The 21,134-nt window shown below is 45.1% G+C and overlaps 2 protein-coding genes across 5 annotated transcripts in view; one reads left to right on the top strand and one right to left on the bottom strand.

The window, feature by feature from the left end:
• Positions 1-217: 217 nt before the first annotated feature.
• On the bottom strand, positions 218-14,924 carry dusp1 (dual specificity phosphatase 1). The gene is made up of 5 exons (XM_069898778.1): positions 14,675-14,924; positions 1,902-3,274; positions 1,513-1,634; positions 1,156-1,375; positions 218-910 (listed from the first exon to the last, which is right to left on the bottom strand). The coding sequence occupies exons 2-5, from the start codon at positions 2,269-2,271 to the stop codon at positions 546-548; spliced, it is 1,077 nt and encodes a 358-aa protein (XP_069754879.1). The 5' UTR covers positions 2,272-3,274; positions 14,675-14,924; the 3' UTR covers positions 218-545.
• ergic1 (endoplasmic reticulum-golgi intermediate compartment 1) overlaps positions 11,107-21,134 on the top strand; it is a 51,411-nt gene continuing 41,383 nt past the window's right edge. For 3 of the 4 annotated variants that reach the window (XM_069898780.1, XM_069898781.1, XM_069898782.1), the window contains exons 1-2: positions 11,112-11,394; positions 16,509-16,656. Coding sequence is in view for 1 of the 4 variants with exons in the window: in XM_069898779.1 (XP_069754880.1) it covers positions 11,375-11,394 (20 nt within the window). In the remaining 3 variants the exon portion in view is untranslated. Of the gene's footprint in view, positions 11,395-16,508; positions 16,657-21,134 lie in introns of all 4 variants that reach the window. The other variant, XM_069898779.1, reaches the window with a different exon arrangement.

Below are 21,134 nucleotides of genomic sequence, written 5' to 3'. Positions count from 1 at the left end.
CCTACATAACTTGCTAAATTTCTCCAGCACTTTTCAATCGTTGAGTATGGCTGGCATGGTCAACACTAAATTATTCCCACCTGTCTTTCACCATTCTATGAAAAGCCCAGTGTTAAAGTGAGTTAAAAACGATCTGGGATGCATTCCAGTAGCTTGAATGAGTAAACAAGGTAAGGTAGCGAAAAAAAACTCCTCTTCATGCTTAATAAACGAAGAGTTATGTAAAAAAATGCTTTATTGAATTCGTACAAAATATATAAACAAATTGCCATCATGTAAATAAATAATTGTATAAATTATCAAACAAATCAGTATAAACCAGTTTTTTCTCTCTAAAAATTCATTAAAAGTGCTTAAATGCCGATTGTATCTTCGCCAGTTTTCAGAAGTGAACACAGTGCAATGGTCCGGTTAAGATATTTCAGTTTTTCATACTTTTGGTCAACAGACCTTCAGTGGATGAATCTGGACCCTTTGAGGAAAGGTGTGGACACGACCTCTCAGGTTATTGTGCTTTAGTCCGGAAAATACAGTCTTTCTGCGCGTCAGTAGGAAGGGGAAGCGGTGATGGGGCTCTGGAGAAAGCCCAAGGATTTTACTGGCGAACAGACAGGCATGGTGACTGGAAAGTTAAAGACAAATCGAGTCGAAGTAGTGGAGGAGTTGTGTGAGGGGCTGGCAGCCTCTGTGGAACACGAAGGCGTGAATACTTGAGATTCAAACTGCAAAAGCTGTCCCATAAAACTGAAGTTGGGGGAAATGACACTTCTGCGTTGTTTAACGAATTCGAAAGCTTCGTCCAACTTCACCCGGTTAGCCCTCATGAGATAAGCCAGGCAGATGGTAGCAGAACGAGAGATTCCAGCTTGGCAATGTACAAACACTCTGCCTCCAGTATTCTTCACAGAGTCTGGAACAAAACAAAACATCTGATTAGGTGCTGAAACAGTAAGCAATAACACGATTTTTTTTAAAAAAAGTGATATAAATTCATACACGAACTCCCGATTATGTGCATGAACAAGGTGGTAAGAAATTAACGTGAACAAAAGTCAGTTCACTTCCGTGACCACACATCTTCACTCATTCTCGATTCTTTCCACAGACCACTTCGATTTAACTGCTTAACATAGGAATGAAAGCATAAATCTTTACCTATAAATGCAATGGCTTCCAGGAACCAGGAGCTGATATCTGCTTTGTGACTGTCCTCCACCGGAATGCATTTATATTGATAACATTCCTCAAAGTGGTTTGGGCAGTTGGCAGAGACATTGATCAAGGCCGTAATTCCAAGGGCGTCCAGCATGTCCTTCCTTGATGCATGATAGGCACTTCCGAGGTAGAGGAAAGGAAGGATTTCTACAGGTCCTCCCTGCGGTAGTGGAGGGGGGGAAAAATCATTCAGTTTCCCAATAAACAAAATGAGCGATAAAGCCATTGTTTTTTAAATAATTTGCATTACTTTAGCTCTAAGGATGGATAATACAAATGCGCCCGACAGTGACTAACCTGATCATAGAGTGGAGGGTCGCCTGAACTGAAGCTGGGCTCCGCGCTGTTGGCGCTCAGAGGTAGAGATAAAGGTTTCGTACAAAATTCTGGATACTCCGAGGAAAATGTTTCGTAGCCACCTGAAATTACAACCAAACAAAAAAAAACACCCTGATCAATTCACTGCCACCTGAAGAGGCCAGTTTCAAATGTGCGACCATGAACATAGACCGCATGGATGATTCCATGGTCCACATTTTTAATTCGTTTCAAGCCGTCCGTGCAATCAGCCGAAGCATTGAAACGGTGCTGGTCTTCTGACTGGGGCCCCGGTGTGAACGAAGGGAGATAGGGTGCGAGCGCACCTTTTTCAGCGCGGGGGTTTAAAAAGCGGGGAGCTGGCTCACCTCGGAGGAAGGCGATGCTCGCCCCGTAGGATTCTCGGCACAAGGTGTTGACTGCCAGGAGCACCGGGCTGTCTTTTTTGAGCCTGTCAAACTCACAAGTCTTTTCATCAAATATGACCACGGCTGTGTAGCGGCCGGCGATCAAACGAGTGCGGCACTCCTCGTTGGGTACAAGATGCTCAAGCCCCATCGTCCCTTTAGCCCTTCGCTTCACTATGGTACTGAAACGAACGTTGATTGAATTCACGATATGCGAAGCGTTAAAGGCAAAGAAGGATCGGCAATCCAGCAGCAAACACTTGGAGGCATCTTCTTTCAGAAAGTGGCCAAGAGTTTCATTGTTGACACTTGAGATTTCCATCATGACCATAATTGCTGCTTGAACCCAGTGGATTCTCAAGGTCCTGCTAGTGGCAGACAGACCTTGCTTCTTGGCTCGTCCTCTCCCTCTCGATTCCGACCTGAAACTCGAGCCCCGGCGGCTCCCACTGCCTTTTTATGGAGGTTTTTTTTGTGAATCAACTTGACGCGCCGCCCTTCACGTGACCGCGGGCGGTGACGCACTTGGCGCCGAGTGGACCTGGCACGCCTTGTCCTTGACGTCTGCCCAAGGAGGCGCGTCACCGCCTGTTTAATTGGAAACAAAGGGTGTGATGTAACTTCGAGCCAGCTGATCCGAACCCCGCGGTGCGTTTCAACCTGCGGAGGACCTGGCTCTGGACATTGGTAGAACGATCAGTCATTTATTCTTTGCCATTTAAATCTGTCCATTCAGTTCACACTGATGAATTGAGTAATCCTATTTACCGTAACCATCTGGACAAATAAATTTAAGTTTGTTGGTCAGTTTTGGGTGATGGTCGTGAAGTTTTAAGCTTTAATCCCAAGCAAAAATCGAAATCGGGGGTTGGAGGCACACCGTCCCGTCCACGCCAAATGTACTCGGAGCACTGAACGCCGGTGCTTTTACCTGACAGTTGCCAGAGAAATAATTGACGAGCGTGTTCTCAAATAACAGTAAATCAAGTGCTTCTTTTTAATTTAAAGTAACTGGAAACCCCAGTGTACACAGTTTCCGTTTTCCTCCATAATGACCAGAGGCTTACAAAGTTTGGTTTACAAAGTTGAGATAGATCGCTTAATCGAAAGAACAACGTGTTCTGAATGGCTCGTCCCATCGCGTAATGCAAGTTCTTCGAGCTGGAGGAGAAGCCAAGAACATTGTCGCGAAGAATCGCCGCAAAGAACAGAAACACGTAACCTTGCACTTTCAGGAGCGTTTGAACGATGCCCATTCCTCTTCACATTGGATTTATTATGCGGCGAGTCAGACTTTGCACAAGCAATTGATTTGTGATCCCAGATAACGCCCTCTGCAATTTTGAACGAATGCAAACATCAACAATAACGACAGAATCACATTAATTAATACGCGCTAACACATAAAATACTTTATTTTAAAAACCTCAATGCAAAATTATTTTACGCTATATGTCATTTATTTGTCAAAATCGCTCGCGTTTTGAAGACCAGAAGACAGTTAGGTGTGTGTGTGTGTGTGTTGAAGAGGAAGAGGCGATTGTGGGGAGGGAGTGTAAAAACAGGAATTTGTAATATTGCAAAGTATGTAAAGTACTAGTAAAAAAAAGAACATATTTTACTATTGGGTTTGGTTTAAATATGAATTTTATTTGGATTTTCTGACGTGCTATAAGTGCGGGAAAGCAATAGGGAGTAGTAGTAAAGGATTTCAATTTTCTGATATTGACCAGGAGTGCCAGTGCAAGGGTGGGGGCTTGAATGGGGAGGAATTAGTAAAATACTGTATCGGCAGCTACACTGCTACTGAAAGAACATACATCGAGACAGGTTGAGCTCAGTGAGCAGAACAAAGTGATTTATTGCTGGCTGCCAGGCTGGATTTATACTCCCAGCCCCGACCTGGCTGAGAACCGCGTAGGGTGCCGACGTCACTCGGGCGTCACGTGGTCCCCCAGCGCAGGCTTCTGAGCTTGGTGCTGAGAAGGGGAATCCCCTGACGGGCCAGATGCCCCCTCCGTGTGGATTACAAGCAGGCGGGTTCGCCTGCCTAGTGGGTGCCGTCACACAGCACCCCCCCCCCCCCCCCAGAACCAGCGCCAATGTCCTTCTTCGTTGGGCGGTCTCGCTTCTTGGGCTGGGCCACAATCACTGGTTCGGTGGGGTCGAGGTGAGCTGGCTTCAGCCTGTCCACAGTAAACAGCTCCCGCCTGCTGCTGATGTCCAGTGTGAACGTAGACCCTGAACGCTGGACAACCCTGTATGGCCTCTCGTAAGGTCTCTGCAGAGGTGCCGCGGGCGGGCCCCACCAAATAAAAACGTATCTGCGGAGTGCAGCTCGCTGGGGATGTAAGATGGCCGGGTGCCGTGTCTGGGCGGTGGTGGGGGTGCGAAGGAGTTCAAGTGGGTCCAGAAGTAAGGAAGTAGCTCCTGCAGCGACTGCTGGGGGTTGTGAGGTGCATTGATGAACTCACTGGCCAGTGGCAGTGGTGCGCCTTAGACCAGCTCAGCTGATGATGCCTGCAGATCCTCCTTGGCCGAGGAGCAGATGCCCAGGAGCACCCAAGGCAGGTCGTCCACCCAGTCGGGACCGGTGAGTCGGGCCATAAGTGCCGACATAAAGTGGTGCTGCAGACGCTTGACCAGCCGGGTGATAGGCCATGGTGCAGTGTAGCTCTATCCCCAACCTATTAGCGAGCTGTGCCCAGAGCGCAGAGGTGAACTGGGTGCCCCGATCACTGGTGAGGTGATTCGGAACACCGAACTGGGTGACCCAACCGTGCAACAGTGCTCGGGAGCAGGAGTCCATGGAAGCGTCCGGCATCAGGATTACCTCGAGCCAACGAGTGGTGTGGTCTATCACCGTGAACAGGTAATGGTTGCCCTGGAAAACTGGTAAGAGCCTGACTATGTCCACGTCAATGTGGCTGAACTGTTCCCGTATGTGCTTGAACTCTTGCACGGGCATCCTGGTGTGCCTGTGCACCTTGGACATCTGGCAATAGGTGCATGTTCTGGCCCAGCCTGCGATCTGCTTCCACAGCCCATGCTAGATGAACCGCTCTACCACCATACGGACCGTGGACCTGATGGACGGGTGCAAAAGGTTGTGGATGTGATGGAAGACTTGCCTGCACCACTGCTGGGGAACCAGTGGCCACAGGGTGCCCACGGAGACATCACACAGGACGGTGCCTTCGCTTCTAGGAGTCAGGAGGTCTCGGAACAGCAGGCCCGTGATGGCAGTCCTGAAGGCTTGCATCTCCTAGTCGGACTTCTGGTCCCGGGCAAGCTGGTCGAAGTTGAGGCCGGGTGTCAACGCACAGATGGCCGGTCATGAGAGTGCATCGGTGACCATGTTGTCCTTCTCCACCTTGTGCCGAATGTCGGTGGTAAACTCCGACATGAAGGAGAGGTGACGCTGCTGGCGGGCCATTGCGAGCGCCTGAGTGAGGGGTTTATGGACAGTAACGATGGTAAAACTCCTCCCCTCCAAGAAATAGCGGAAATGCTGCACCACCAGGTACATGCCCAGTAACTCATGGTCGAAGGCACTATACATGCTCTGGTGGGCAGTGAAGCCGGCTAAAGAATGCCAGTGGCTTCCATTGTCCATTCACCTGCTGCTCCAGGATGGCGCTGACGTCTGTGGCAGAGGCATCGACGGAGAGTGCCATATGCAGGTCAGTGTGTGGGTGGGCGAGCTTGGTAGCCTTCACAAAGGTATCCTTGGTGGCCTCAAATGCACTGCAAGCCTCTGGGGTCCAGGTGAGCGTTTTGTGCTTGGCTGTGATGAGGGCGAATAACGGCTGCATGATGCACGTGGCTCCGGGGATGAATCAGTTATAGAAGTTGACCATACCCGTGAACTCCTGCAGCCCCTTGAGGTTGTCCAGGCATGGGAACTCCTTGATAGCGGAGACCTTTGTAGAGGTGGGCGTGGCTCCTTCGGTCATGATGGTATGGCCCAGGAACTGCATGGACTCTTTCCCAAACTGGCATTTGGCTGGGTTGATGATGAGGCCGAAGTCGACTAGCTGGTAGAAGAGGGTGCGCAGGTGGGCCTTGTGTAATCCCTGCTGGCAACGAGGATGGCGTCCAACTTAATGAAGATGAAATCCAGGTCCCAGCCCAATGTGCGCTGGAAAGTCTGAGTGGTGTTCTTTTGCCCGAATGACATGCGAAGGAATTCGAACAAGCCGAAGGGGGTGATGATGGCTGTCTTGGGTATGTCCTCAGGGTGCGCTTGGATTTGGTAATACCTGCACTCCAGGTCAACCTTGGAGAAAACCCTCGCACCATGCAGGTTGGCCATAAAGTCCTGGATGTGAGGGATGGGGTAACAGTCAGGAAATGGCACCTCATTGAGCCATCGATAGTCGCACGCAGTCATCAGATTGCTACAGGGATGAACCACCTAGGGAGGGCATATCATCGCTGATTTGTTTTGAATCAGCGTACCGGTTAGCCCAGAATAAAAGGCTCAGGAGGTATACTGAGTCCAATTAGTGAGGATAGTTCCCCCTTTGATCTGCGCTGCCAGATGGTGAGTGTGAACCGGTTAACATTGGTCCAGTGTAAATGGCAAAAATGCTATTTTGAACCGGTTTGTTGAGCCACCAATTTATCGGTTAGCTAAAGTGAAGAGGGCTATAGATAGGAAGCTTGATATGTACAAGATGGGCCAAAGGGTGCTTTTTTTCTGTACTGTATGTTTATTATTGAATATACATTTATATATGAATGTATTACTGAACCCAAGGGAGTTTAAAAAGGATGTAGGAGAGAAGCAGCTGAATAGCCCGTGGCATTGCTTGTCTAATAATGGAACTGAAATATTTTGTTACTATTTTGGTAAGTGAATCTAAGTCTTTTAATTATATCCTTCAGTAAAGGTTGTTTTGCCCAATGTAACCGATCCAAATGAAGGAAAAAGTTAAAGCAGAGCCCTTTTTTAGGAAGAGCTCAATCAAAAAATGTAATCTAGGCACAGAAAAAGATCAGAAACAAATCAATCATTCTTTTCTATAGTAATCCCATCCTGGAAGGCCTCAACTGCAGCAGTGACAATTTTTAATATTATGCAGGTATAAATCATCCATAAGGAGTTGAGGGGGGTGTAATACAAGGAAACCTGTATGTGTCAAGTGGTTGATAATTAATTTAATGAGCTGAAAACCACAAAACAGTGATAATATTGTTTATCTTGCTGTTTGTTCCCTTTCTCATAAGATAAGATTTGAAGCCCTTAAAGCTTGAGCCCTTCCAACCTTTCTGCTTTTTACCATTAAACTATTTTCAGGTGTGATTTTGTCCACGTTGTCCAAAGAGTAGATGCTGAAATGAAATGTTATCTTTTCTTACATCATAGAATGATGCAATTCACCCCATTGAGTCTCTGCCAGCTCGCAGAACAGTCCTATCAGCCCCACACCTCTCATTTCTTTCCCTACAACCTTTCCTCTCTCATGTGTCCATCAACTCCTCCGATTCTGCTGCAATTGCTGACACATTATGGACTATTTTTGACCAGTATATTGCTGGGATAGGGGTGATATCCAGAGCAGTTGAATGGAAGGGCACTGGTGGAGAAAATGCAAACTCTACAAACGCCAGCTCAGGACAGGATCAAACCCAGGATCAAAATTACAGTCAACTGGTCCAGCAATGATACACAAACACCCTGTTCTTTTTGACATGGACTCAGACGTACAGAATGTAACAGCATAAATTTCATGATGACCCAAAACTCAAACATATAGCCATCAATTAGAAGAATGGTAGCAAAACGTTAAATAAATAAAGGTCAATTAGCAATTGACGTAATAATTAGAGGTGATGAAGAAAAGGAATGCACAGCAATTTAGAGTGGAATGCTGTGGCTGAGAGGCAATTTCAACAATAACTTTAAAAAGGGAATTGGGTAAATACCTGTTGTTTTGCAGCATTACATGTCCAAATGTTCCTATAAATTACATTTTTTAAATTAAATAAATTAGTGCAAAAGAGAAAATGAGGTCTTGTCTGTGGTTCATTGTCCATTCAGGCATCTGATGACAGAGGGGAAGAAGCTGGAGAACCAGAAGGCAGACAGGGGAACGTGGAGGCTGAACGTGAAGTCGCTGACCCCAAGGAACATAGTCGTCAAGGAACTAAAGAAGCAGTACGCTGGTTGGAGAACTGTGAAACCCTTCATTGACTCCCCAATGACCTGGTGGGAAGTGACCAAGGAGAACATCAAATGATCCTTTATCATTAAGGGTGTTTGGAGAGCAAGTCAGAGATAGAGGGAACTGACCCAACTCCAGACTCACCTGCAGCATCTCCTCCTTCTGCAACTGAGAGAGGTGGACGTGAGAGAAGAACTCCAAGAGGTGAAGAACCAGCAAGCCTTGCTATTCACCTCAGAGTCCTCCAAGGTAATCTTGAAATCCAGAGTCTATACATTGGAGCAGGATGATACATGCTCACGCTTCTTCATTCAAAATGTTCACAGAGGAACATCTGTGACCCATAGCCTTAAGAATGAGGATGGCTCCATCACACCCTTGCAGGTGGGGATATAGATCCTTTTCTGCCAAACTGTACGACATGAAGGCTACAGACTGAATAGCCTTTGAAAACTTCCTGTCCTCTATCATGGAGGTCTTAGATGACAGCAAGTTGGAAAGTTTGGGCAAGCCAATTACCCTAGGGGAGCTGATGGACTCCATCTATTCCTTTGGGTCAAGTTAGACTCTTGAAAATGAGTTGTACATTCTCTGTGGGACTGGGTGGATCCAGACTTGCTGGAAGTAAGTAGTAAAATGACAATGCTGGAGAAGCTCAGCACGTCACAGAGAGTACTTGATATCGCAAAGATCTATAACCAACATTTCAGGCATAAGCCCTTGATCAAGGTATGAACAAAATATATTCAGGTGCCTAAATAAAATGTTGGGAGTGGTAGAGGACCAGGGGGAGGAGCACAGGCCACAGGCAAGATGTAATTAGGTAGATAAGGGAGGCAGAGCACAAGCAAAAACAGGGGGAGGGAGAGCTGGAGAAAAGGAGACAAATGGACGTGGAAGAGAGAGAGAATGGGGAGTGGTCCAGCGGAAACCTGGCATGTCAGAATCCACGAAGAAGGGCAACATCACCCTCATCTTCAAATAGAAGGGAGGGATGGAAGATTTGGAGATCCATAGGGCTGCATGGTTAATGTAGCAGTTGGGGTAACGCTGTTATAGTGCCAGAGATCGGGTTAGAATCGCTCACATTCTGTAAGGAGTTTGTGCATTCTCCCCAAGTCTGCATGTGTTTCCTCCGGTTTCCTCTCACCATTCACAAATGTACTGGGGGTTGTAGGTTAATTGGGTGTAATTGGGCGGCATGGGTTTGTGGGCTAAAAGGGCCTGTTACCATGCTGTATGTCTAAATTCAAAGTCAGACAGGGTTGCCTTCTCTCTCCAGTCTTACTTGTGTGCTTCATAGAACCCTTTGCTTAATCCATCAGGAAGGACAAAGGCTTAAGAGCAAGGATGAGGGAATAATAGTGACATTGTCAGGCAGAGGAGGCAGTCAGGCCAAGAACTCCGTGTTCATGGACCACATCATCTTCGTCCGTTTCAACACACGATCGGTGTGCAGGCTAATCAGCATCTGCAGCCAATTAAGTCTGCTTCAGTCACCAGAATAAACAAGAAGATGAGTGAGGCAATGCTCTTCAGTAACTGGCCTGACATGTCTACCATACTATTCGCAGTCAGATCTGACCACCTGAAGGTGTTGGGCATCTAGTTTGGAGGGGCGAGGTATGCAATAAGAATAGGTTAGAATGAATTGCAAAGGTGTACCAGAAATTGGGTCTGTGGGTACAGGGCTCCCTTTTAATTACAGAAAAGAACCTGGTCATCAGGTGCAAGGTGCTCTCATTACTGTTGTATGTGTTGCAGGTGTGAACCATCCCCCGAACCTTGCATGGGCAGTCACCGGAGCAGTCTTCTGGTTCAAATTGGGATCCAAGATGGAGAGGGTCACGATGGACGTCACCAGACAATGGGGGCAAGGGTGTACCAACATGGCCCTCATCCTGACCACATTTGAGTGTGGCTGCATCAGACTATGCATGGAAACAAAGTACGAGGGCACCAAGTGCCATAATATGCTGAGGTTCTACCTATCCTAGGTGTTGCAAAGGACAGTTCTGGCCCCATTGCCGAGCAATGTCCCAGTTAGCTGGACTTTGCCATAGTATCTATACTTTGTGGAAAAGTTTTTGCAGGTCATCTGGCAGTGGTCAGTACGGAATGTTCTGCAGTCACTGAGTGACGAGGACATGATGGACATGGTGGGGTGGTTCCCTGAGCAGACCGTCCAGATCTTCTGGTGGAATGCCTCTTTGCCAGTGCTCAAGCATCAGGACTTAGCCTGGCTGGTGGTGAGAGGAGCTCTCCCACTCACGTCCTTCCTGTACAACTGGAACATCACCCACAACACACGTTGTCCCTGAGCTGACTGCGGCGTAGTGGAGACAGATGCCCACCTCTTTGCAGAATGCAGACTCACTATGAGCATGTGGAGAAGGATGCAAGGGTCCTGGTCACGGTTCATCCCCAGTAGCAGCATGGCAGAGGACTCTCTGATTTACCGGCTATTCCCAGGGACGCACAGAGTCAGACATCCAGAACTGGCAGAAGACCGTCGACTCTGTGAAAGATGCGCTTTGATCAGCCCGAAACCTGTCGGTCTTTCAGCATGCCATGCGAGAATACAGCTGGGTGGCACATTCCAGGGTGCAGTCGTACTCGCTGAGGGACGCATTGAGGCTTGATGCAGCCAACAGGAGGGCACTGGAGAGGGGGTGGAGGGGTGGGGAAGGACCGCAGTCTAGAGTCCTCCCATTCCCAGTCCTTGGGGGGCTGAGACTGAGGGGAAACCCCTCAAACATAAAAAAGAGGGGATATAGACAAGATACCACAATGGTGTCAAGAGAAATTAATGTATTAATAAATGTATGGATACAAATGGACTTTGAACGGTTTTACATTTGTAAATAATATATTGTGAATAGTTTTATTTTTTGGTCAAGGAAATTGAAGTGCTCATCCACATTTGCACTGCAAACCTTGGAAGTGGTTCATTGGATTTTTGCATCTTCAAGCACGCCAGTTTGGTAGGAATACAAACCGGTTCCACTTGGAGGAGGTGGTGGTGGGCTCTCTTTCTCGTGTAGGAGGAAACTCCCATTAGAAGCCACAGCTCTCTGGCGTTTTCAGACCGGAATATGACCAGCGACCCGCTTGTCGGCAGCCAATCGCCAAATGCAAAGCGTCTGAATGTGACGGTGCATCCGGGACGGAGCCGGCGGGTTCCAGAGAGAGAGGGAGAGAAAGTAGTTAACTTGACCTGTGAGAATTGCAATTGTCGACCTGATTGCAATTGAAGCCGCCGCGATGGCGTTCGACCTGAGGAGGTGAGTCGGAGCGCGTTGCCTGGCCGTTCATTTCTCGTCGAGATGAGGTCGGCGGGGGATGCAGGAACTCTCGGAAGAGTTGCGGAATTCGGGGCAAGTTGCTCCCTTGGGCGTCCTGCCGGATTCCTGCGCTGCGGCTCGGTGCACACCCAGCGGAGACAAGGCGACCCGGGCTTCGACGGGGGCTTTTGGCTGATTTGTCGGACTGATTCCTGCGGTGCGATCAATGGCCTGTTGCCAGAGCCGAATGTGGGACAGGTTTCCCATCCGATGGGTGTGCGCTCCCTGAGCGACAGAGCCCTAGAAATCATGCGGGTCGATCCACAACAATCGTGCAATTTTAATGATTCCCCCCCCCCCAATTTTGGTGGTTGATTGCACTTAATTTTCTTTAGCATCGGAGTAGCTTTAATTTATTAACACGTGGCGGACGTTGATTTGTCTGGTCCGGGTCGAGCATTTTCTCCTGTGCTCCAAACTCCGGCCTCACCCGTGGAACGTGTTGCAAATTCAGGCTTTGTTGTGTTTTGATTTGGAACAAAAAGGCCTTAATTGACAGTCATTTGGTTAAAATCTCCTTTGGATCTTTCCTTCGGGGGTGGAAATAAGGTGAGGTTTGACTCTGACCCAGCTCTCTCTTGCAATATGACATGGAAATCTTAAAACTTGGATTTATCATTGCGTGCATATTAAACGTGTGTATTTTGTTTTCAGAGAGAAGGAGTAAGTTAATCAACAGCAAGGGTTATTTAAATTGTGGAATTGTTTTAAAACGAGCAGAGATGTGGACAAGAAGACATTGTTTCAAAATAATATTGACTTGGTATTACAAAATGTTAATAGGCGTATTTGGTTTGGAAAAGTGGGAAGAGCTGCTTTAATGAATTGAACTCATTCAAATGTTTAATAGGTTATGACTTCTGGTGAGAACCACCTGCTATCCTCCGCCAGCTGCTGGCCACCCTTGTCAGGAAGGATGGGAAGTGAGGGGCAGCACTTGGTCTAATACCAGCTCCAAAAGCAGGTCCCAAGCGACCTGCCCCTCACTGTGCAAGCAGTCTGCCTTGTCCACTATTTTTTTCCGTTCTTCAATGATGATTTTTTTTGGACCAGGGACATTGCCTGTCAATACCTCCAAGCTTGTGCCACTGTTGTTCCTTGCGCTTCTTTGTTGATTGGATATACAGGGCAGTCAATGAGATTGAGAGTATCAGGGTACAAGAGAATGAATAGAGCAACATTTAGATCCAAAAAGGCTGGGTTAAAGATTTCAGATTTATTGCCAGAGTTCATAGATGGCATCACATGCAACCTTGAGATTCTTTTTCCTGAGGGTGATGCAGAATTAACACTTATTGGTCGTGTATTTAAAAAAAAACTATGCAGCGTATACATGTAAACAAATAAAGAACTATAAACAGATAATGAATGTAAACAATTTGACTGCAATGCAGAGAGAATTTTTTTTAAAAATCAATAAAATGCACAACTAAGAGTCCTTAAATACAGCAGCTGTTCTGCATCCTGGTGGTGCGAGTCTTGTGGCACCTATACCTCTTTCCTGATAGCAGCAGTGAGGACAGAGCATATGCTGGGTGGTGTGGATCCTTGATGATTGCTGCTGTTCTCGATAGTGGGGATTTGCAGCAGACGCGAACTATACTAAAATTTCCAGTTTGTTAAACTGGATGGATTATCTTTGCACCCAATAGTTTTCCTTAAAAGTTTAAGATTTAAGTTTGCTGTTTCCTGTGATTATCCTGTTGGATGTCTGGGGTATTGTGCACTCAGAAGTAATTTGGTTTTTATTTGCATTGGGATAAATTTAAGGCTTGTGGTTTTTGAACCACAAGGTGCTGCCCTATTTTGTCATGTATCATCTTTTGCAGAGAGCAAAGTTCAGTGCTGTGTGTACAGAACTGAGTGAACCCATTCAGTTGGATATTGGAGATGAATGATTAAATTGTAAGGAGCAAACCAAAATATTCTTTGGCTTGGCTTCGCAGACGAAGATTTACGGAGGGATAAATGTCCACGTCAGCTGCAGGCACGTTTGTGGCTGACAAGTTTGATGCGGGACAGGCAGACACGATTGCAGGGGAAAATTGGTGGGTTGGGGTTGGGTGTTGGGTTTTTCCTCCTTTGTCTTTTGTCAGTGAGGTGGGCTCTGCGGTCTTCTTCAAGGGAGGTTGCTGCCCGCCGAACTGTGAGGCGCCAAGATGCACGGTTTGAGGCGATATCAGCTCACTGGTGGTGGTCAATGTGGTAGGCACCGAGATTTCTTTAGGCAGTCATTATACCTCTTCTTTGGTGCACCTCTGTCACGGTGGCCAGTGGAGAGCTCACCATATAACACGATCTTGGGAAGGCGATGGTCCTCCATTCTGGAGAGCGCAGTTGGATCTTCAGCAGCGTGGATTCAATGCTGTCGGCCAAAATATATTGGTCTCATAAAACACAAAACCTTTTTGAATACCACAGCTAACAAATGAATAATGTTTTGGATCTTAGGTGTCATATCAAATATCAGAAAGCAACAACTTAAGCATTGGGCTGAAGATTGGAAGAACACCTTTCTTCCTGGAGTATCCCAAGAGCAACATTGCTACAATTGGAGATGGTATTGAATAGGTTTTTGAGTGGGAGAGAAAAGGATAGTGTTGACCTTTTTTGGACAATCTTTCTATTCAACTGGTGCACACTTGAGACTATAGAAGAATGCTTAATCCACAATTTTGAAACATTCTTCCTTAAAACATTACAAAGTGTATACAGAGAAAATGTACTGCTCTCAGTAGCAGTTTGCAAGAAGCAGAACAATTTAAAATGTTTTACAACAAAAAAAGAATTGAAATTGAAGCAGTTCTGGCTGTGAATATGTAGGCACACATCTGGTTTACCAGAGGTGCAATTTTATTTCAAAGAAAATCTCTTGGGTTATTTTCACAACAGATCTCCAACATTAGCAACTAATCCAACAGAGTGAAAGGCAGATGAAGGAGAATTTTCTGTGTGGTTCTTGTACACAGCATGGTACAGCTTCATTAAGTTGGGTGCTTTGGACTTTACCAACTTTCTATTAAAATTGGTTTCTTTGTTCTCTTTGCCAGCAGGAGTGTTTTTTTTTAAAGTAACTTCTTGTAAATTCAATCAAGTGAAAAGTTTGCTGAGTTTAGTATTGCTTGCTACAATTAAACTGAAACTAAAAAAGACCATTTTAAAAATTAAAAACAGATTACATGAAACACAAGTTTGGAAAAAGTGCATTATTTCTGCTCACCTTTGCTGTCTGGTACAGAAATAGTGACCTCCCACAGAAGTGACTGCAGAACATTCCGTGCTGACCACTGCTAGATAGCCTGCAAAAACTTTTCCACTAAGTGTAGGCACTATGACAAAGTCCAGCTAACTGGGACATTGCTCAGCAATGGGGCCAGGCCTATCCTTTGCAACACCTCAGCATATTATGGCACTTGGTGCCCTCGTACTTTGGTTCCATGCATAGTCTGATGCAGCCACACTCGAATGTGGTCAGGATGAGGGCCACGTTGATTTAAAGGAAACAGGTGGTGGATTAATGATGCAACACATGCAAATAGCAGAACTTCGAGATTACAAAAACGTTGTTTAGCCATGGTTTCACAGACATTGACTTTGCTGCATTATCTTGAATAAATATTTACCCTAATGTATGAGCTGTATGTTTTATCTTCTCATTTCTTTGCTATTGTTTTTGGACTCTTTCTTCATCTGTTACTCATTCTCCTTATTCTGACGGGTGATTCAGAATTAAGATTCAATTTATTGTCATAGTAATAAAATGGTGTCCTGTTTCATGTAATTCCTTTTGCCTACTGTAAGGCAGACAGTTTTACCATTGGCAGAAATTTCTTAGGGAGCTCTTACAGCCAAAGTAAGAGGAGCAAAGGAGAGTCCCTGCTTGTCCATCAATTCCCCTCCAGTGCTTATGCAGCCACGCAAAGTCCAGTCCAAAACATTGGCAACCTGAGCTCCAGATCTGAACCTCTGACGCGGTCCTTGCATCCTGGTTCCATACCTGATACCCCCCCCTGGTCAGTTCAAGCCAGTCTGCAGCCTGGCACGAGTCTCCTGATAGTTGTCTCCAGCAACCTCACCTCGAGTGGCCAGCAGTCCACCTCTATGGTCACAGTCTTCTCAGATGGGAGTTGGTAAGAAGTAAAGGCTCCATTATTGTCACATTTAGAATGTAACATGCATGAAATTCTTTAACTTTTGTCTACTGGAGAGTCGCCACTTTGTCCAGCACCCCTCACAGAAACCTACAGCACCTCGTGTTCCTAGGCAGTCTCCCCTTAAGGTGCTGCTTATTGGCAGTGGATAAAAAAAGACTCCACATACACATGTAAACAAATATAAACAAACTGTAATACAGAGGGGGAATAATCAATAAAGTGCAAAAATGCGAGTCCTTAAGTGAGTCCCTGATTGAGTTTATTGTTGAGTCTGATGGTGGATGGGTAGCAGCTATTCCTGAACCTGGTGGTGTGAGTTTTTCCTGATAGTGGCAGCGAGAAAAGAATGTGTGCTAGGTTGTGTGGAACCTTGATGATTGCTGCCGCTATCCAACAGCAGTTTTCCCTGTAGATGTTCTTGATGATGGGGAGGGCTTTTTGCTCAGGGGGATTTGTGTCCCGATACCAGACCAGACCATAATCCAGCTGGTTAAGCACACTTTCCACCACACATCTGTAGAAATTTGCCAGGGTTTCTGATGTTATACCAAACCTCTGCAATCGCCTGAGGAAGTAGAGGTTCTTCACTATGCCATTTGTGAAAGATTCTCCGAGATGGTGACTCCCAAGAATTTAAATTTGCTCATCCTCTCCACCTCTGATTTCCCACAGAGATCACTGGATCGTACAGCTCTAGTTTTTCCTTCCTGAAGTCAACAATTAGCTTCCTGGCTTTGGTGACATTGAGTATGAGTTTGTTGTTGGTGCATCATTCAGCCAAATTTTCAATCTTCCTCCTGTATGCTGACTCATTGCCTCTTTTTGTGCAGCCCACTACCTTTGTATCGTAAGTAAACTTGTAGATGTTTTTGCATATTGATTGGCTATTTCTAATTATAGATGCTGCCTGACCATGCTGAGTTCCTCCAGCAATTCTTTGAAGAGTAAACTATGAAATGTACAAGACAGTAGCATTCGTGGAAGTGGAGGGGTGTTTACATTATATTGCGTTTACCAACTGCTGATCCTGCACACTCATTGAGTAATGGTAATATCGTCCTTTCATTTCAAGACCTGTTTTGTGATATCTGGTCAATCCCATTTTCCCCGAGATGTATTGCATTTGATCCCTTGTGTGGGCAAGATGTGAAATGTAGGTATTTATTTGGTGTAGAGTTTGGATCAGCCAGGAGGATCACGAATGAGGATATCTACCACCCCACCACCCTCCGCATCGATCATATTATCCTGCACAATTTTTGCCACCTACAACATGATCCCACTGCCAGACACGTTCTCCCCTCTGGTATCCGCATGGACTGTTCACTCCGTGACTCCCTCGTCCCTTCCCCCTTGGTGCCTACCACTGTGACTAGAGGCTGTTGCACTTGTGCTCACTCCTCTTCCCTCGCTACCATTTGGGGTACCAAAAGTCCTTTCAAGTGAAGGAACATTTGTAAATCTGCAGGGGTTGTCTGCTGCACCCGGTGTTCCCGTAGCGGCCTTTTCTACATTGGAGAAACTGGATGCAAACTGGGAGGGTTATTTTGTTGAGCATTTTGGCACTGCTGTTGCAATAATGGGAACCTCTCAATGTCCAATCATTTGAATTCTGCACCCCATTCCCATTATGATGTGTCTATCCATGGTCTCATGCACTGTGTAGTGAGGGATACTGCAAATTGGAGGAGGAACACCTAATGTTCTGTCTGGACATTCTCCAATCAGTTGACATGAGCATGACTGTTTCAGATTTCTGTTGAGCCTCTCCCATATCTCTCTATTCTCTTTCCCTATCTCTCTTGTCTCCTTTCTTCCAACTCCCCACCCCTATCACTTCCCAGCTTTTTTCTTTTCTGCCCTCCACCCATATCCTCCCCTGCCCCTTCCCTCCTCTGTATGCAGTAAAACCCCTCAACCTATTATTCATGCTCTGTTTGCTCATATCTTGACGAAGGGCTCAAGCCTGAAGTACCTTTGCTTCCTTTGGACGCTGCGTAACCATAGTACACTACAGCACAGAAAACAGGCCATTTGTCCCTTCTAGTCTGTGCCAAAAAACATACTGCTAGTCCCAATGACCATCACCCATTCCATAACCCTCCAGACCTCCCCCATTCATGTATCTATCCAGTTTATTTTTCAAACTTGAGAGTGAGCTTGCATTTACCAAGTCGGATGGTGACTTGATCCACACCCCCACCACTCTGAGTGCAAAAACTCCCCCTAATGTTTCCCCTGTACCTTTCCCATTTCACCCTATGTCCTCTTGTAATTATTTTTCCTAATCTAAGTGGAAAGAGCCTTCTCGCATTTATTCTGTCTTTTTCTCTCATAATTTTGTAAACCTCAATCAAATCTCCCCTCATTCTTCTACGTTTCTAGGAAGAGTTCTAACCTGTTTAATCTTTCCCTGTAACTCAATTTCTGAAGACCTGGCAACATCCTAGTAAATCTTCTCTGCACTCTTTTGATCTTATTGATATCCTTCCTGTATTTTGGCAACCAGAACTGCATCCAGTACTCCTGTACTCAATACTTTGAATTTTGTAGGTCAAGATTTCAAAAGCTTTCTTTACAACCCTGTCTACCTGTGATGCTGAGTTCAGGGAATTATGTATATGAGTTCTCTTTATTTCTCTGCCTTATTGTTCACTGAGTATGTGCTACCTTGGTTTATCCTTCCAAAATGCAACACCATAGACTTCTCTGCATTAAATTCCATCTGCCTTTTTCTGGCCCATTTCTCCAATTGGTCCAGATCTCTCCGTAAGTTTTAAAAACCTTCCTTGTGGTCCACAATGCCTCCAATCTTCTTGTCATCTGCAAACTTGCTGATCCAATTTTCTATATTATCATCCAGGTCATTAATATAGACAACAAACACCACCAATCCCTAAGGCACATTACTAATCACAGGCCTCCAGTCTGAGAAGTATTTTTCCACTACCACTCTCTGTCTTCTCCCATTCAACCAATTTCAAATCCATTTGCAATCTCTCCATGGAAAGCTAGTATGTGAACCTTCTGAACTAGCCCCCCGTGAGGGACATTGTCAAAGGCCTTACTAAAGTTCACATAGACAACGTCCACAGCCTTTCCTTCATCTACTTCCTTGAAAAACTCTGATTTGTTAAACACAGCCTACCACACACAAAGCCATGCCGACTATCCTTAATCAGCCCTTAGCTGTCCAAGTACTTGTATATCTGATCTCTCAGAACACCCTCCAATAATTTACCTACTGTTGATGACAGGCTCACTGGCCTGGGTTTGTTTTAAACAATGGAACAACATGAGCTTCCCTCTAATCATCCTCAGGGACTCTGGTGTCCCTCCCCCTGCAAATCTAGTTTCTTCTTTGGCTTGGCTTCGCGGACGAAGATTTATGGAGGGGGTAAAAAGTCCACGTCAGCTGCAGGCTCGTTTGTGGCTGACAAGTCCGATGCGGGACAGGCAGACACGGTTGCAGCGGTTGCAGGGGAAAATCTAGTTTAAACCCACCGGAACAGCAGAGTTTCTCCAGCACTTTTGTGTATTACTCGGAAATGAGGGTTGGTTTACAGCTGGAACTTGGTTTCTAAAAGTAAAAACGTGTGGAGGGGTTGATTGCTGTATGTTCATGTAGCCTCTTATGACTGTCATTGGGCTTGGTGCTGTGAATTTTGTTATTTACAGGAAGTCTATGCTCCCATCCTTCATGTATAACAAATTAAAAAAAAATGATTGCAATAAAGCACAGTAACAGGCTCCCAAATACACCCATATTACCAATTAACCCATTAACCTCATATGCCTTTCGAACAAGGGAGGAATCTGGAGCAACCAGAGGAAACTTGTGCAGACACAGGGGGGGAATGTAGAAACTGTACCAATAACAGCAGATATGAATCCAGGTCGCTGGCCCTGTAATAGCATTGCACCAACGGCTACACTAACCCTGCTGCTCCAACATACCTCTCTACCAACGTACTTTAATATTTTGTAATTGCTGTATTTGTTTTTGTAACAGGTAGTGAAAATAATTTGCAAAGGTCAATTGGGCAATACAGGCATTTAGTCTACATTAGTTCTGTGTCACATCCGATGACCAAATCTTTTGCGCAAGTGTTTTTACTTCATGAAGATGACACAACTGAAACTGCATTACAGTGTGAGAAAATGTTTTGGTGAATCTTCCCAAACTATCTTCTGAAAAAATATACAGTAAAACCCCTGGTATCTGGAATTCAAGCAACCAGCAAAAAATAGAGGAAAATAAATAAAAATATTAAAATAAATAAGAATAAAATAATAGCCAGCAAATATGTGTTTTAAAATTTTAAAGGTAATGCTCTCTAAAGTAACACAAACCTTTGGTGAAGATGGGTGCATATATTCAGTCAGGGGAGTGTTTTGGTCACAGCAGCTGTTTCAATAAAATTGCGTGGAACAGCAATGGCGTTGCCCAGGATGAAGAGCTGGTTGATGCCCCTCGTTGTGTTGGGTGACTCTTTTAAAGTGTTTCCTGAGCCCTGCATATGAAAGGTCACCTGGTTAGAGGCTTTATCTGTAAATTTGGGGAGAGGGGGTTGTTAATTATACCCAGCTTTTAGGAATACTCATTTTATGCAAATTGTGTTCACTATCCGAAAGAAATTTGAATGGTTTTTCGCTTTTACGAAAATAGCCTTCAATAATAGTGAATGGGGGGGGGAGGGGCGAACTTTCCATTAGAAGAACACTTCCCCATGCAAAATCGCTTCTTAAAAGAAAGAAAATGGAGAATACACCCCCTCTATACTTCGTTCATTTCAGCAAGTCCTCTTCTACAGATGCTTGAGCCTTGGTTAAGTCTTTAGCATATTCTTCAGCCTAAACATAGTTGGTGAAAAAGACATTCTGTTGATCTGGCAGGAATATTTTCAATGTAGCTGGATATCGGAGAACAAATTTGTAACCTTTATTATATAAAGCCTTCTTAACCAGGTTAAACTTTTTTTTCCCTTCAAAAGAGCTTGACTCAAATCAAGGATAGAAAAAAAATCTTCATAATTCAAAGGTCCATGTTCTCTAGTTCTTTTCATCACTAAACTAAGTATCTTCTCTCTCTCTTGATATTTCTGAAATCTAATCAAGATGGAGCGAGTTCTCTGATTCGGACCCGGTTTCGGTCTAAGAGCTCTGTGAGCTCTCTCAATCAGGGTCTTCAAAATTATTCTGTCCAAATATTTACGATATCCATTCTTCAAAAAATTGAAATACATCTTGACCTTCTTTACCTGCTGACATCCTGACAATTTTAAGATTATTTTGGAAAATTATGGTAGAAGAAATATCGACTTTCTCAAACAATTTTTCATTAATGGAAACTAAATCAGTAACCGAATCTTCATTAACATTTGACCTTGCTGCAATACATTGCACTTCTTCAGCATCATCGAAATTTTTTCGTCCAATTTATCAACCCCCTGTGAAACATTATTTATAAGATTAGTCATGTCGATTCTAACTTGTTTTAATTCTACAGTTAGAAATTTTAAATGA

Source organism: Narcine bancroftii, chromosome 9 (genome assembly GCF_036971445.1).
Source record: "Narcine bancroftii isolate sNarBan1 chromosome 9, sNarBan1.hap1, whole genome shotgun sequence".
Taxonomy (NCBI): domain Eukaryota; kingdom Metazoa; phylum Chordata; class Chondrichthyes; order Torpediniformes; family Narcinidae; genus Narcine; species Narcine bancroftii.
This window is presented reverse-complemented; position numbering and strand designations above follow the sequence as displayed.

Excerpts from the sequence above, each read along its gene's own strand:
- dusp1 (XM_069898778.1), bottom strand. The coding sequence starts at position 2,271 with ATGGTCATGATGGAAATCTCAAGTGTCAACAATGAAACTCTTGGCCAC. Across the intron at positions 1,635-1,901 it reads GAGCATCGCCTTCCTCCGAG|GTGGCTACGAAACATTTTCC; the intron begins GTGAGCCAGCTC and ends TTGTAATTTCAG. Across the intron at positions 911-1,155 it reads GGAAGCCATTGCATTTATAG|ACTCTGTGAAGAATACTGGA; the intron begins GTAAAGATTTAT and ends GTTTTGTTCCAG.